Source organism: Malaclemys terrapin, chromosome 4, assembly GCF_027887155.1.
Source record: "Malaclemys terrapin pileata isolate rMalTer1 chromosome 4, rMalTer1.hap1, whole genome shotgun sequence".
In the NCBI taxonomy this organism is placed as follows: domain Eukaryota; kingdom Metazoa; phylum Chordata; order Testudines; family Emydidae; genus Malaclemys; species Malaclemys terrapin.
In genome coordinates this window covers 94,306,576-94,322,846 of record NC_071508.1, presented here as the reverse complement: position 1 = coordinate 94,322,846, position 16,271 = coordinate 94,306,576, and the positions used below count along the sequence as shown (strand labels likewise).

The 16,271-nt window shown below is 48.7% G+C and overlaps 1 protein-coding gene across 2 annotated transcripts in view; it reads right to left on the bottom strand.

Moving 5' to 3' along the window:
- The window catches only part of CCDC9B (coiled-coil domain containing 9B), a 101,764-nt gene that overhangs the window by 11,890 nt on the left and 73,603 nt on the right, over positions 1-16,271 (bottom strand). For both annotated transcript variants that reach the window (XM_054027698.1, XM_054027697.1), the window contains 2 exons: positions 5,272-5,329; positions 4,140-4,927 (listed from right to left, as the gene is read on the bottom strand). In XM_054027698.1, coding sequence (XP_053883673.1) covers positions 4,142-4,927; positions 5,272-5,329 — 844 coding nt within the window. In that variant the 3' untranslated portion in view covers positions 4,140-4,141. The remainder of the gene's footprint in view (positions 1-4,139; positions 4,928-5,271; positions 5,330-16,271) is intronic.

Here is a 16,271-nt window from a genome sequence, read left to right as displayed (position 1 = left end):
TACTTTTCTTATGTCCCAGTTCAGCAAAGCATATAAGTATGCGTTTAAGTCCCACTGATTTCCCATTGACTTCAGTGGGACTTAATGAGGTGCTTAACTTTAAACTTTTGCTTAAGTACTTTGCCGAAGAGGGATGGCATCATGGATGTGTTTAAGTGAATCTACTGCTAACCAGTTGTCTTGAAAAAAATAGATATTTCCCACTCTTTGTTTCCTCTTTGCCAGTGTCTAATCCATGAATGTACTTTTTCTCACCCCATGGCAACTTAGTTTCCCTAATAACCTCTTGCGTGGGACTTTGTGCAAGACTTCTGAAAGGCTGAATAAAGTATGTCAGCTGCTTCCCCTTTATCTACTGAGCCATGCTGGTTTATGTTTCTCATGTCATGTATCTCTAGATGTTTTCTAAGTCTATTTTTAATGATTGTATCAACCAATTTGCCTTTCATATGGATTCCAAGGCCAGAAGGGACCATTGTGATCATCTACTCTGACCTTATGTATAACAGACTACAGAACTAAATATTTCCTTTTGAACTAGAACATATCTGTTATAAAAAAATCTAATCTTGACTTAAAATTTGCTAGCAATGGAGAATCCACCATGACCCTGGGTAAATTGTTCCAAAGGTTAATTACCCTCACTGTTTAAAAAAAAAAGTATAGCTCATTTCCAAACTGAATTTGTCTAACTTCAATATTCAGCCACTGGAGCTTGTTATACTTCTGTCTGCTAGCCCATTATCAAATATTTTTTCCCCACCTACCTACTCAGAGGCTGACCATTTCACCCCTTAACCTTCTCTTTGTCAAGCTAAATAGATTGAGCTCCTTGTGTCTATGACAGGCTACGTTTTTGTCACGGATATTTTTAGTAAAAGTCACTGACGGGTCACAGGCAATATGAAAAATTCACAGAAGCCTATGACCTGTCCTTGACTTCTACTAAAAATACCCATGACAAAATGGGGGTAGCCTGGGGAGCGAAGGGGGAATTGGAAGCTCCATGGTCTATCTCTGCCCCTCCCCCCACTGCAGCTGGGAGCTGCCGGGGGTCTCCCCTGCCGCTGAGCTCCGGGGCTCCTCTTTCTGCCCGAGGTGGCAGGGATCAGAGTGTTGGGGGTCTCTCTTGCCACCCGCAGCAGTCAGGAGCTCTGTGGATTCCCCCTGCCACTGGGTCCCCCCTACCGCCCACGGCAGTAGGAAGCAGCATGTGTCCCCCCCCTGCCACCCGGGGCAGCTATGAGCAACATGGATTCCCCCCACCAGCAAGTCCCCCCCTGTCTCCGGGGGTGGCGGGAAGTGGTGCAGGTCACCCCGCAGCGGCCGTGAGCAGCATGGATTCCCCCTGCTGCCAGGTCCCCCCTGCCGCCCATAGCGGCCATGAGCAGCGAGGATTTCCCCTGCTGCCTCCGGTGGCCGGGAGTGGCTGATTCCCCCCCACCATCCCTGGTGGCCGGGAGCAGCGGGGGAGCTGCAGGGCTCCCCGCTTGCCACCCGCGGTGACTGGAAGCTGCGGGGCTCCCCCACAGCTCCGTGCCTCCGCAGGCGGCAGGGGACTCTGCAGCTCCCAACCGGTGTTGTCTGAAGCCATGGAGGTCTTTGGAAGTCACAGATTCTGTGATCTCTGTGACTAAATCACAGCCTAAACTATAAGGCATGTTCCAATCCTTCGATCATTCTTGTGGCCCTTCTCTCAGCCCTCTCCAATTTACTGACATCCATCTTGAATTGTGGACACAAGAACTGGACATAATATTCCAGCAGTGGTTGCCTAACTTCAATAAGTTTCAATTACAATTACTGTGTAATTCCCAAAACCGTCTGCCTTGAAGTGGAGGGTCTCCCACATGCCAGGTGAGTACCCTAACCAATAGGCTAAAACGGGGCTGGGCATACTTTTTGGCCCGAGGGCCACATCTGGGAATAGAAATTGTAGGATGGGCCATGAATGCTCACAAAATTGGGGTGGGGTGTGGGAGGGGGTGAGGGCTCCAGCTGGGGGTGCAGGCTCTGGGGTGGGGCCAGAAATGAGTTCAGGGTGCGGAAGGAGGCTCCGGGCTGGGGCAGGGGTTGGGGTGCGGGAAGGGGTGCAGGCTCCGGCTGGGGGTGCAGGCTCTGGGGTGGGGCTGGGAGTGAGAGGTTTGGGGTGCAGGAGGGTGCTCTGGGCTGAGATTGAGGGCTTCAGAGGGTGGGAGGGGGATCAGGGCTGGGACAGGGAGTTGTGGCATGGGGAGAGGCTCAGTGGTGCAGGCTCCGAGTGGCACTTACCTCAAGTGGCTCCGGAAGCAGCAGCATGTCCCTTTTCTGGCTCCTACGCGGAGGCGTGGCAAGGTGCCTCTGCACGCTGCTCCGTCCTCAAGCACCGCCTCAGCAGCTCCCATTGGAGCGCTGGAGGGGGCCCTTGGAGTATGTAGGAGCCAGAGTGGGGCCATGCCCCCAACCCTGTGCCCTGGCTGGAGCGCCAGAGCGGGGCCATGCTGCCGCTTCCGGGAGCCACGTGGTACGGCCCCTGACCCTGTGCCCCAGCTGGAGCACCAGCGCGGGGCAAACTCCAGATCCCACACCCCAGGGTTGTAGTTTGCCCACCTCTGGGCTAAAAGTTATAAGGGAAGTCCTCTTTCTCCCACACCCAGCAGTTTTGTGTGGCACTAGACAGCCTCTAAGCATGACTACCGATCAAGCCCTACATGTGACTTAGGCAGCCCCAGTTCATACAAGCAGAGATAGGCACCTCCCTGAAGTCTGGAGAAAGCTGAGAGCGGGATGGGACTTGGCACGCACCCTCATCTGCATCTTCTGTTGGTTAGTTTAGGTGACCCCCTGCCTAGCATGCTGGCTTTGTGGGTTTCACTGTAAGGCATCTAACTCTCCCTAGGCATTGTATAGGGAGCCTAGGTGCTCCACTCAGGCTTTGTGGATCACACTGTTATTCCAGTGACTTTCCAGACACAAAGAAGTTGGGTGTTGTGGATTGGGGCTTCAGGATCAGGCCCTAATTTATCAGTTTGTTCTAGCACCTTCTCTGTTTACACACAATGCCTCATCCTTATTACCTGAAAAGAGCAGATCTCCCCTGACAGCCTCTGTGGTGAACACTGATGCAAAGAAATCATTTTGCTTCTATGCAATGTCCTTATCTTCTCTATCTGCTCCCTTCACTTCCTGGTAGTCATGGGGACCCACGGAATCTCTCACAGGCTTCCTGCTTCTGAGCTACTGAAGGAATTTCTTATTATTTTGTTTTATGTCTTTAGCTCTTCAAATTCCCTCTAAACCCTGCCTCCTAATTTACAACTTGTTTTTGCCTGCCATAGTTTATATTCTTTTCTACTGTCATCACTTGGGCAGGATTTCAGGTTTTTTTGGAAGATGCATAGTTGGCTTAAATAATATCCTGAGCTTTTCAATTTAACCAGAGTGGATTTTTTCTGCCTTCTGTTTCAATTAAAAGGTCTCTGGAGAAGGAACGTTGTCATCCTTTATGTTTGTAAAGTGCCATATACGTTAGTGTTGCCATATAAATAACTATATTATCCATTTGTTTGCACTTCATGCACTGGGGAGAGAATCACATGATCCTCCTGATCCTCTAGCCTGATGTTCAAACTATTGCAGACAAGAGGGGTCTATAATACAAAGAAAGATGTTGTTGGAATGGCACTCAATGGGCCACTAATTATTCTACCTGTGATCGCTGCATAGTCAGAAGGAAAGGTCCACGCAAGAGGTTGCCACTTCTTCCTGGAATTTCAGAGACTATCTGAAACAAGTATCCAATTTCAAAGTCTGAGCCCCCTGAATTGTTGAGTACTACATGTCACCAGCAGGAAACAGCCATGGGGAAACCTTCTAAGGTTTCTCTCTTGACTGTATTCCAGAGGCAGGTAATTGTGGTGTGGAGATTTAGATTTTCACAGTTGATTTGTGTAATTTGGAACCATGGGGATGGGACAAGTTGGGTGCAGATACTGTCTGCTTAGTGTTAAAATTCATGAGCATATTTGGGCAAATATTTAGTAAATTGCCCTGCTGACCCCCAAAAAGCTGAGCTGTGGACCTGTCTCAAGTCTGCACTCAATTAAGTGCACCTGGGATTATTAAAATACCTCAGAGTGAGCTATGGACCGTGCACTCACCTTCAATCTCTTGCAATCCAGTGTATTCTCCTTGAGTTCTGATTGTCCCCACTGTTTTTGTAACTACACTTCTCAGGCGGGTCACCTTTCCTGTTCTGCGAGACCCCAATCTTGGCTGAGATGTCTTTCCTCAGGGATGCAGGATCCCCTCTATGTTCAAGGCATGTGGCTACCTCGCTTCCTTTCATTGTGACTTTTTGCCCCTCAGAACCAGTGTATTGGGTCACCTCATCCACTCTCCTCAGTGACAGTCCTTTGGCTCCATCACATCTACCACGTGCTGCCTCTTCCAGCTTTCCGCTGAGGCTTTCTGAAGAGTCCTCAATGGGTTCTCTTTCTGATGGAGCATTTTTCTCTAAGCCATTTCCCAGGGGTGTTGACATGCTCCCCTTACTGCCAGGGCCAGCAGCTTGCATAGTGCTTGTAGTGATGATTTGGGAAGTGCTGCTGTTCATGCAGCTGCCCTGCTGGGAGAGATTGGTAGTGCTAGGCTTCCCAGTTTTAGCTTCCAGAATTCCTTCCTGACTTAGCTTTGATTCTGGCTCTGAGTCACCCACACTGGACACTGCCACTTCCTTGCTGAGGCACTTCCCTGCCTGCTGTTTCTCCCTCTGATTGTCCTGTGCAGACAGAACCTTTCCACCTCTCTCCCCTTGTGATGAGAAGAAACCAGGGTCTTGGGGCCTTTGCTGCTCCATGTTCACTTCCTGATCTGCTGTGCAATTCTGTTCCGTCACCTCCCTGCCAGCTGGAACTTGGCTTTTCAGTGTGTCAGCACTGGTGGATCTCTGAGTGAGAAAAGAGAGAACGAGAACCATTTAGTTCAGTTTATTTAAAATATCAATATGCAATTATATTGTACTTCTCCTCTGAAGACATACATTTACCAAAGCTAAATAAGTATTATCCTGATTTTCAGAGGGGAAAACTGAACCATAGAGAAGTTTAAGGACTTATCCTAGGTCAAAGTGTGTGTGGGGGTGGGGAAGGTCTGTGACTGATTTAGATGTACCTCCCAAGTCTCCCTGTCTCTCAATTCTGTGCTCTAACCAATAGATCCCAATTTACCTGAGACTGCAAGTTTTTATTCAGGACTAACTGCAAGAATTGAGCAGATTTTCTTTAAACTCACCTGGTTATCAGGGTCATCCTTTAGAAAGGGCATGTCTTCACCTTCCTTCGCATCCCATCTGTCAAAATAAAACACAGAACTTGGTTCCGTCAGCTCTTCACATGACAAAGCACCCCTGCCATCCTGAGGCATAGACAGGAATCCCTACAGAGTCAATACGTGCTCAAAGGGATGAACTGCTGCTCCTGAGCCAGGGAACAAGACACACAGACTGGAAGCTGAATGAACTTAGCGCTATGGCAGGGAAGAGCAATAGCCACTCATCCAGTGGATTCATTTATTAAATAAAATGCCACAAAGTATGACTTTACAGTGCTTCCTGGTTACCTTTGCTGAGTCAATACAGGAAGTGTTTCAGAACCTTTCTAGGGGATTGAGATGCTGACTTCCTTCTGTTGGCACACCTCTAAATTCATAGCACAGGAGAAAACTGACTCATAAGACTTTGCTTCCAAGGAACTAGTAGGGGTGGGCCTCGACTAACTACAGTACCTGTCGATCTTTTGTCCTCATAATTCCTGATCACACATAGAGCATGTGATATATGACCAGGCAGCTCTTCAACCTACTGCTCACACACAGAAGTGGGTTTTTTTTGTTTTGGCAAGAGAAGGAGGACATTTCCCCTTCCTTCTATCCTGGCTGCAGTGCCGGCTCCAGGCACCAGCGCAGCAAGCAGGTGCTTGGGGCGGCCAATGGAAAGGGGCGGCACGTCCGGGTCTTTGGCAGCGGGTCCCTCAGTCCCTCTCAGAGGGAAGGACCTGCTGCTGAATTGCTGCTGAAGTGCCGCCAATCGTGGCTTTTTTTTTTCCGCTGCTTGGGGCGGCAAAAACGCTGGAGCCGGCACTGCCTGGAGCCCCCCCCCCCCCCCCCCCCCCCCACACACACACACTCTACACACTTCTTCTCCCTCCCAAACGCTTCTTGCTGTACTAATGCTTTGGCGGGCTGGGACACAGATCCAAGGCCCATTCGGTTTTAGAGTTTATTGTGCTGATTGGGGCACAAACTTTTTTCCTGCCTTAACATTCCTACCTGCCACCCAACCAGTCCCTCCTTCTTGATAAGGCTATGCAGATACTCCATCAGATGTGATCCCAGTCCTCCCAGGAGGCTATGGAATCTGGTCTGTGATGGAAGAAAAGGGCTCCTTACCCCCAGTGTGCTTTTACTCCTTCAACAGCAATGGTTCAAATTGCTAATCTGGATTTGTGTGATGGGGCATACAGGCCCCGCACTAGCAAGGAGAAGGTTAATGAGGACCTTCGGAGCAAATTGACTCCATCCTGCTACACGTACAACAGATTTCAGGAGTGAAGAGGGGAGCCTGAGGCTAGCCAGGAAGGAAAGTGGAGCTCTGCTTCTCCCTCAGTGAGGGAAGCCTGGTTTCAGCCGGGATTGGACAAGCCTCCCAGTGGCAGGATCACTGGCAGGGCCGGCTCCAGGCACCAGCTTCTCAAGCAGGTGCTTGGGGCGGCCGCTTGGGAGAGGGGCGGCAGGTCCAGGTATTCGGCGGCAATTCGGCGGACGGTCCCTCACTCCGGCTCGGAGTGAAGGACCTCCCGCCGAATTGCCGCCGCAGATCGCGATCGTGGCCGTGGATTTTTTTTTTTTTTTTTTTGGTTTTGGCTGCTTGTGCGGCCAAAACCCTGGAGCCGGCCCTGATCACTGGGCCCAGGGAGACTGACAAAAAGCACCGGCTGCATGAAGACAGGCCCTGAGTAGGCAGGTGGGATCTTGCCTGAAGACTCATTGGATGACCTTGTTTTGAGCTTGTAGCATTCCTGTATTTTTGGACTTTAATACCCCTCAGGGCCTGGGACTCAAGTGTGTCTTAGCCAGGGGACTAAAGCACCATTGCACTGGACCTGTGAGAGGTGGCAACCAACCGAGACCCCATGACAGGGTGAGTAGGGCCCTGTTGGGCCACATGGAGGTGAACCTTGTCACAACTTGCAAATCTTATGTCTACAAAATACCTGAATCCAGCTGGCCTGAGGAACAGAACACTGCATTTGGGACTCAGACTCTCATTCCATCCAAACACCGCACCCCTACCCCAGATCTACTAGGTAACTCAGAGGTCTGGTCCAGGCCACTAGGCCATCCCTTTGAGAATAACTATTTAGTAGGAAAGGAAAATGTGACTGGTCATCTGGCAAGGATGCACACTCGCTCTGGTACAAATCACTGTGGGAAAGCATCTTGATAAAGCAGACGATGATGAATGGTGTGATTGTGAAATACTGATTTGGGGGGTGGGGAACCAGCCATCTTCTGAAGTCACTAGCCCTTCTAGCAATTTTTCTTCTAAATAGGCTCAGATTCACCTGACTTGCTCCCATACTTGCTTGTATATTGATGACACCTACAAAGCACTTCTCCTGACAAGGAAGAACTCTTCTGAGGCCACTAAATCTAAACATTCTAATCTAATGAAATCATACAATCCAGTTTCTAGTACAGACACCTGTCATTAGACTAGACTAATCACATGTACCAGTTGTTTCTTCTGATGTCTGCCACTGTCTCAGCTTTACTGTACTAACACTGATAGGGCCCATATGTTTCAGAACTCTGCCAGCTACTACATACATGGAGGGAGAAGGTGAAAGCCCAGATTACTCAGGGCTAGACCAACGAATAAGGAGATATGCTTATGAAATAAGTGACATTGGCCTCTAGCATTCAAAAATAGGCAACATTTGTATGTGGTGAAAAGTCTAATTCTGTATTTCTAGAGAGCAAGTACATACCCCCTTAATGAATCATTTCAGACGAGACTGGGTGAAGCTCTACATATATATCAGAGGGAACTTATAGAGTAAGTATCCTGCATCAGTTGGGGATGGACTAGGAGACCTACCATGTAGTCTTTGCTTTTATTTTCTAAGGTTTTCTGCTAGAGAGCAGCACAGCTTGGTAATTGGATAGTCTAGGCTTTCGATAACTGTAGAAATTAGTAGTTACTCTGGAATTATTTGTTAATTTAGTTTCAATTTTTAATAGAAATGCAGGGTCTGCTGCCCCCTCCCCCCATTTAGAAAAAAGAGGGGAAGTATGCACACTGACTTCATTCATCCCTGATGTAACTCTACTGGGGTCAATAAAGCCTCTAGCTGCTTGGTCTCTCTTGATAAATTTGGGCCAAAATATGAACATTTGAAAGGCATTTTTTTAGGACATGCAGAGTCCCAAATTTTCAAAAGTGCATGTGCACAATTATAGTGACTGTGTGTGCAGTCAAGATAATGGTGTGAGCAAATTATGCTCAAGGATCCTGACCCTCAGTTAAACTAAAGCCACTTTACAATACTCTGGCAGCGTGAAGCATTGGTGAAGCCAGCATGGGATATTTGAGTGGGCCCTGACTTCGGGGGGGGGGGGGGGAGGGCAATTACCGGGGAGGAAAGGGGGGCGGCTGGGAGGGCAGGATGGATGGGGGCCCACCTCCTGCACCCCCTGCAGCTGGCCTTGCAGGGAGCGATAGATGGACCCTCTGGCCAGGGGCTCCCCGAGGCCTCGGATGCACACCCAGCTCTGGGAGGCGATGCTGCTCTCTTGCACTCCTGACTCCCTTCCAGGTCCCACCACCCCACACCGGGCCTGCCTCCCCCAGGCAGTGGGCCTATCTTTTTTGAAGATCTCCTCTACGGCCGCCCGTTTGCTCACCCTCCTCCCAGTGGCAGATTAGGTGGGAGCACGGGGGCTTGCTCCACTTTGCCCACCCGCCTGGCGCTCCATCTTGGGAGTGGGGATCTGGACACAGGGGCTTGCTCCGCTCCGTCTGCCCGTCTGGTTCTCCAGCCAGAGCATGGGGTCAGGGCAAGCCCCTGTGCCTTGACCCCTCTCCCTGGCTGGAGCGCTGGGCAGGCGGAGCGGGACAAGCCCCCGCGCCCCAACCCCACTCCCCGGCAGGAGCGCCAGGCAGCAGTGGTGCTGGAACACTTTTAATAGTGGGGGTGCTGAAAGCCAGCCCTCTTACCCCTTCCCCCCAGAGCTGGGGCCAGGAGAAGGGCCATGTCTCCAGGAGCGGGGGACTTGGACAGGGGTAAGGGGGCCGATGCTGGGACCACAGCTGGAGGCGAGTGTGGGGCTGGCAGCAGGGATCCCGGGAGCTCCGCATAAAACCTGGGGGTGCTGCAGCACCCCCCGCACCCTTAGTTCCTGTGCCGGGCAGGTGGGTGGAGGGGGGCAAGTGCTGGGGCCAGAGCAGAGACAGGGGTGGGGGAGGGGATTGGATTGGATGCTAAGTGGGTGGGCCATGGCGTGAAGAAGCCTTAAAGTGGAAGTCAATTATATTTATACCCACTTTAAGGCATTCTTGCAGAACTAGAGTAGTGTAAAGTGGCCTTAATGTAAATGAGGACCAGAACTAAGCAGTCTCACAAGTTTGAGCCTAAAATGGTAGTTTAATTTCTCTCTTAGGGAGACCACAGCAGTAAAAACAATGACCAAGAAAATTTGTGTCATTTATGCGAGCCATGCCTCTGGCTGGATGTAAGCTTTCACTGACTACTTTTCTCTCATGCGTTTGCTATGCATGGCACCTACTTGTCATAATATTAGTGAAATGGTCATAAAGTTACCATGGTGCAACCATAAAGGGTGACTTTTCAGCAGCTATTGAGTTACTGTCCCAATGTGGATTTTGCTGAGATTAAATCATAGAATATCAGGGTTGGAAGAGACCTCAGGAGGTCATCTAGTCCAACCCCCTGCTCAAAGGAAGACCAATCCCCAGATAGATTTTTACCCCTCTTCCCTAAATGGTCCCCTCAAGGATTGAGCTCACAATGCTGGGTTTAGCAGGCCAATGCTCAAACCACTGAGCTATCCCTCCCCTTGTTTACACTGCCTTGTCTACACTGCCACTTTACAGAGCTGCAACTCTCTCGCTCAGGGGTGTGAAAAACACAACCCCTGAGCACTGCAAGTTTCAGCGCTGTAAAGTGGCAGTGTTAGACAGTGCAGCAGCGCTGGGAGCCACACTCCCAGTGCTGGTAGCTGCGCCCCTCGTGGAGGTGGTTTTTTACAGCACTGGGAAAGCTCTCTCCCAGTGCTGTACCGTGACTACACAGCCACGTTAAAGCGCTGCCGCGGCAGTGCTTTAATGTTGCTACTGAAGACATACCCTAAATGTCACAGCACACAGATGGTAATGTGGCAATGCACTTAAAAGCACTGAATCTGATGCCTTAGATGGTTTCGAATCAGACCCTAATGGAACTAAGTGGGAAATGTAGATGCATCCAATTTTTCATCAGTTACATCCATCCTTTAAATACTTGATTGTAAATTGAATCATCCCATACAACACTGACAGGCCATCTGATCTAGTACTTAGCGCGCAGGCCAGGGAATGCTAAGTACTGGATTCTAATACTAGCTCTCCTACTGGCTTGCTGTGTGGCCTCACATAAGTCCCTAAGGCACACATTTTAAAAAAAGACCTCTAATTTGAAAGCAGCTGTGTAGGTAGCTTTCATCCCCATTTTATATATGGGGAAACCGAGGCAGTGGAGATTAAAGACCAAATTTAAGTGTGACCTCTAGCTTTTGGTGGCCATCTTTGGACATCTGTGATCTGATTGTCAGAGGTGAACCCACAGTGTCCTCAGCATCTCTGAAAATCTGGCCTTAAGTTCTAAAGATGGCCACCAAAAACTGTAGGTAACCCTTGGAAATTTTGGTCTGTAACCTCTCTGCCTCAGTTTCCTGATCTATAGGCAGGCCCTGCTCACAGAAGCTGGCAAGGAAAGGTCTGATGCTGCAAAAAAAAAAAAGACATATCTAAAAGGTACTGGACACCAGATATCACAACATTCGCATACTTCTACATTCCACACAGATAACAAGGAACAAGGCTGACCCATCCCAATGACAGTGCCAAAAGAGTAATATGATGGATAGAGTCAGGGCCGGCTCCAGGTTTTTGCTGCCCCATGCAAAAAAAAAAAAGGAGGGGGGGGAGCCGCCGCAGAAGCAAAAAAAAGCACCCCAAGCACATGCTTGCAATGCTGGTGCCTAGAGCCAGCCCTGGATAGAGTTGTTTTGTTCGAACCAACATGTACAAGGTGAGAGGCGGCACCTTGCTACATAGAGGGGTTGCACCTCACTACATCAGGAGTGATATGTAACTTGTTTGTACCTGTGTATAAGAATGCATTCCTGGGGCGGTGTCTTTGTCTGGCCTAGGGGGCAGTGGAAAGTCCCGCCACTGACTGAGCCAGTCCATTGCCAGGGAGCACATATGTACTAGCTAGCAGCACCTTGGATATCTAATCCAGGGAGCTAGAGACTGTGTTTCTCTTCGACAATAAACCTGGCCCGGGTGCCTTCATACCTTAAGAGAGTCTGTGGTCATTGGGGGTTCTCTCGGGGTCTGCTGTGTCATCTATCTGCGCAGAGCCGGGGCAGCACACAGAGGGAACACATGCACACAGCTGACTGATATCAACATTGAATAGAGCAGAGCACCACACCGGTAGCGTCTGACGACACCTACCACAATGGTGTCCTGGCCCATGACTAGGGGTCCTAGCTTCTACAATAATTCAAAAAAGGAATAATGACAGGCCAAATATACTCTTTGAAGCACATGCTTTGAACCCTTCATCAGAAGGTTCTAAAAACTGTGCTGCATAAACTGATTAGCTGAGGTTTGGAGGCCCAAAAAGGAGGGGGGGGGGGCAGAGAAACAAAGAACGGTTTATGGGAAATGCTATCTCCACAGGGAAGATCTTTTTGCTTTAAAACCTTCCCACAAAAAAGGCTTGTTTTGACTCTGCCACTGATTGAGCTGAGTCTGTGTGAATGTGCAAACTGGTTGAAGCCCAGTGCTCAGGAATGACAAACTGACGTTTCAATGCTCAGAAGGCCTGGGCTGCCGCGAAAGGAAGACCCAGCAGTGTGCAGGCGTTACACACCCACCAGTGACCGCATCAGGTATAGCAGGAATAATTATTTCCTTAAGACCAAAGCAGTGGTAGTGGACTTCTAAAAAGCACAGTCAGACCATCACAGAAGATGTCCAAGGCACAAAGGATCTTAGCTTGTTTGGACCTGTGTTCATAAGTGGGGCTCTGGTAGCGCAAGTTAATGTTATATTTTTACAAGCCTTTATAAGGTACCTGTCACCTGGTACAACTTTACATAGCTAAGAATGGTACCATGCATCATGTTCCCAAAGCAGAGAGCATGTCCTCTGCAAAAACTGACCCATCTTCCTTGGGAGCATCAGAAGAGGCAAAAAGCCAGCTCCGGTGTGAGGAGATTCCCAGGCTTGCTGTTGGTGGGAAGCAAGAACAAAGATGTTCTGCAGCGCACTCTAAAACTGGCCAATTTCAGGCTCAGATGTATATGCACCAGGATAAGGGCCTGACACTGGGAACACCCTTGCTTCTGTGAACTTTAGCCTTGTGACAGATAGCCACAGCATTCCTTCTGAGCACAGTCCTGATTGAATGGCAAACAAAAGACACTATCTCTAAACGAAATGGTCCAGGAACCAGTTAAAGCTTTATGGTTACTAACCAGCACCTTGAATTTCAAACCTCATGCTTCAGGGCTAAAGCCAGTCTCTTCCAACTATCAGAGATCAAGAGGAGATCTACAGCGGGGTGGGGGGCAGATTATCCCACCTGTGCCTACTGCAGTATGGCAATTGCTATGTTCCAGCCAGCACGGAGCATTGTGTAATATGCTGTTGTCTGTCTGCCCTATCTCGAAGGGAAATAAACAACTCTCCTTGTTAATTCCAATAAGCAGCTCAAGAACTTGGACTGCTTTTTAGTGCATAGCTTTTTAATGATAATTACACACAAAACTAATTATACAGAGCCTAATTTTATAGCTAAAATATCTATAAAACAAGAATACATCAACTACTTAGCTCACTGCCTAGGAACCAACTAGAATTAGGCTGTATTAAAGATTAAACATTTGGAGGGGATGAGGCCTAATGTTGTTTAGGAAGAATGTCGTCATTCTTCCTAAACCGGCTCCTTATATCCCACTGATTGGGAGCAGGGAAAGAGCACAGAGAGGGCAGGGACCAGAATCAGAGCAGCCAACACTTGGCAGATAGACCACTTGCTGATAAATGTACTTCATGGTTCCCATCATCTTGGCTGCATTTGCCTTTCCCAGAACGGCCCAGAGGCATGTCCTAGCCTTCGCTCCATGGGAAAAGTGGTGCAGAGCCAAAGATGTGAAATTGAGCTTTGACCAAAATAAACCACCCTTCCCTATGTATGAAGCTGTTTAGAAAGCCATTCTGCCCCTCTGTATCTCCAGGCCCTTAGGAGCAGCAGCAATACAGCTGTCAGTCACCACACAGCATTTTATTCATGAGGAATTAGATGTTTCAAAAGCCAAAGTGCACCTGCAATTCAGCCTTCCCAGCCAATCGTCCAGAATATGAGCTCTAGAGCAGGTATCAGGGGTCTTTTATGTGACTCTTTGAGGCACTTGTCTCAAGCAGATGTCATTCCTAAGAAAGTATCCCAAGCCCACTCCCACCCCAGCACCTCTTAGCGGACATCATTCTAGAGAATAGGGTGGGAGACCCAGGCTGAAGCAGAATTCACAGCTACTGCATGCTCGGCAACCTTAAACTACCCACCCGCAACCCCGTCCTCCCAAAAAGTCATGAAAACTAGCAGACTCTAAAGGGAAGGAGGAATAAAAGAAGACAGAAGAAAGAAAATCATCTTTATAATGGCTCATCTCGCATTCCCAGGGCCGCCCAGCCATGGAAAATACAATTTGTTTGTTCTATTCAGTTTCCTAGAGTAGCTGCTCTTGGGGGACTTATGTGCATCTCCCTTAGCAAGACACAGCCTGTTCTTGGAACAAGAAGTTGTCCAGCAAACTCTCCAGAGGTGGGGACTGTTAGTGTGTTTATTTTCAAGGAATGGATCACGGTCCATTATAAAACGAATTTTGGACACTCGGCTTGGCGTGCAGTTCTGAGCAGTGATACTAACTTAACTGCTGAAGTGCTGGAGGAACCAGTGATGGTGATTCTGGAGCTGGTAGTCTTTCCTCTAATTCAGGGCTGAACCAACAACCCAGTTTGAGTGACCACCTTTTCAAAAGGCAAAAGAAGGACACATCCAGGTGCCCTGTCCCCGCCATGGCCCTGCCCCTCCTCTCCTCTTCCCCTGAGGCCACCCCACCCCCCTGGATCCTCTTCTTCCCCTGAGGCCCCCACCCCTTGTCCAGACTGGAAGAACTGGGTCATGGTAAGAGCTACCCAGGGAGCCCAGGCCCCTCCACCTGCCATGGGCAGGGAGACAAGAGGCCAGAGAGCCCCCTGGAGCACGTTGCCCAGGGCAGGTGGGGGGGGCAGGTCCAGGGCTCCCCACAGCAGCCTGGACTCCCTGGGCAGCTCTTACCATGGCCCAGCTCCAGCTTCTGACCTGGCCAGGGGGCATGGTTTCGGGGGGAGAAAAGAGGAGCAGGGGCGGGGCTTCATGGTGGTTGGGGAAATGCCCACCTCACCCCCCCCACACACTGGGATGAGGCTTAGCCTCAGGCAGGCATGGAGCAGCACCACAGGGAATCCAGGACAAATGCTGTCCTGGAGTCATTCAGCCCAGGACCGGCACCTGAACTCTGCATTTCTAGACTGTCCCACCTATCGGGATGGGTGGTCACCCTAACCCCAGTATGGTGTTGGGGACACTGTGTTGTGAAAGTGCTGTCTTTCATATGAGATGGAAAACTAAGGTCCTGACCACCTGTGGTTATAAGTCCATAGTACCTTCATTCTCAAAACAGCAGGGGCGCTAGCCCCAGTGCCCTTGTCAGTTAGGTACTACATTTGACCTCTCTAAATTCCCCCAGTAGTTTCAGATGGATACAGTATTGTCCTTTGCTTCCTGTTATACAGTGTTGGTTAGTCCACCCCAGAGGTGGCTGCAGTTCATTGGGTGAAGTAATTCCTGTGCATATATTACAGATGGCCCTAAATCACAAACTTCAAGTTTGGAGCTGTTCAGATCTGGGAATCTGGTTTGGGCCTGTGGGGGCTAGAGTATTAGGAACTGAGGTGACATTGGGTAGTTACTTTCCCTTTTGAGGTCAAGAACAGTCTGTGTGGCAGAGTTGCATGGCACCTTTTCTTTTGGAAACAGCTGCTACTGTGGCTGACTGGAGATGGAACGTCAAAATGAAGTGGGGCTTAATGTAGCTTATAAACAAAGACTGTGATAACTTGATTATTTTTTGCTGTTGATGTTATTCTTACCCAATTAATGTTTTGTAATTAACTTAAGATGTGATTAGCTGATTGGATTTGAGGAGACATAACAGGACCCATCTCTCTGTTATAAATGTATTCCAACACAAAATGTAATTAACATAGAGTAAGGTTGCTCAAATGTCTTTCCTCACAATGCAGAAACTAAAAAGCAAGGAAATCGTAAGTTAAAACAGCCATATACAAGACAATGCCAGTCCCACTACCATCATGACATGTTACCATACTTCACACGATCAGCCTCTCTAACACATTCAATTTCAGTTCAAGAGTGCTATCACCTTCAGTGCATATATCAAGAAACTAATACTACACAGCAAGGTACCAGCTTACCAACGTTCTATAACATATTGTAGATGTAGATAGGAAACATATCTGTTTATGCATCAGTGTAGCTGTGTGTTTGTTGCATGACTGACCTGATTATTTTAAAAACACACTGTAAACATATAATAGAATTTTGTTTGTGGTCTTGATGTGTTAAGTATAATCAACTTAGACTACTCTTGTTGGCTGGTACACAGTATGATTGTAGTTTGAAGATTAGAATTGTTATTAAACCATTAGGTAATGTAGCACTGGAAGGCTGGAGTTTGCCTTGAAGTGTGCCAAATTTGGAAGCTAAACTAAATCATTAAAGTATAAAACAGAAGTGACTAGCTGGATTCTCCTCTCCCTTACACCAGTGTAATCAATAAATGTTTCACTGAAGTCAGTGGAATTAGATCAGAGC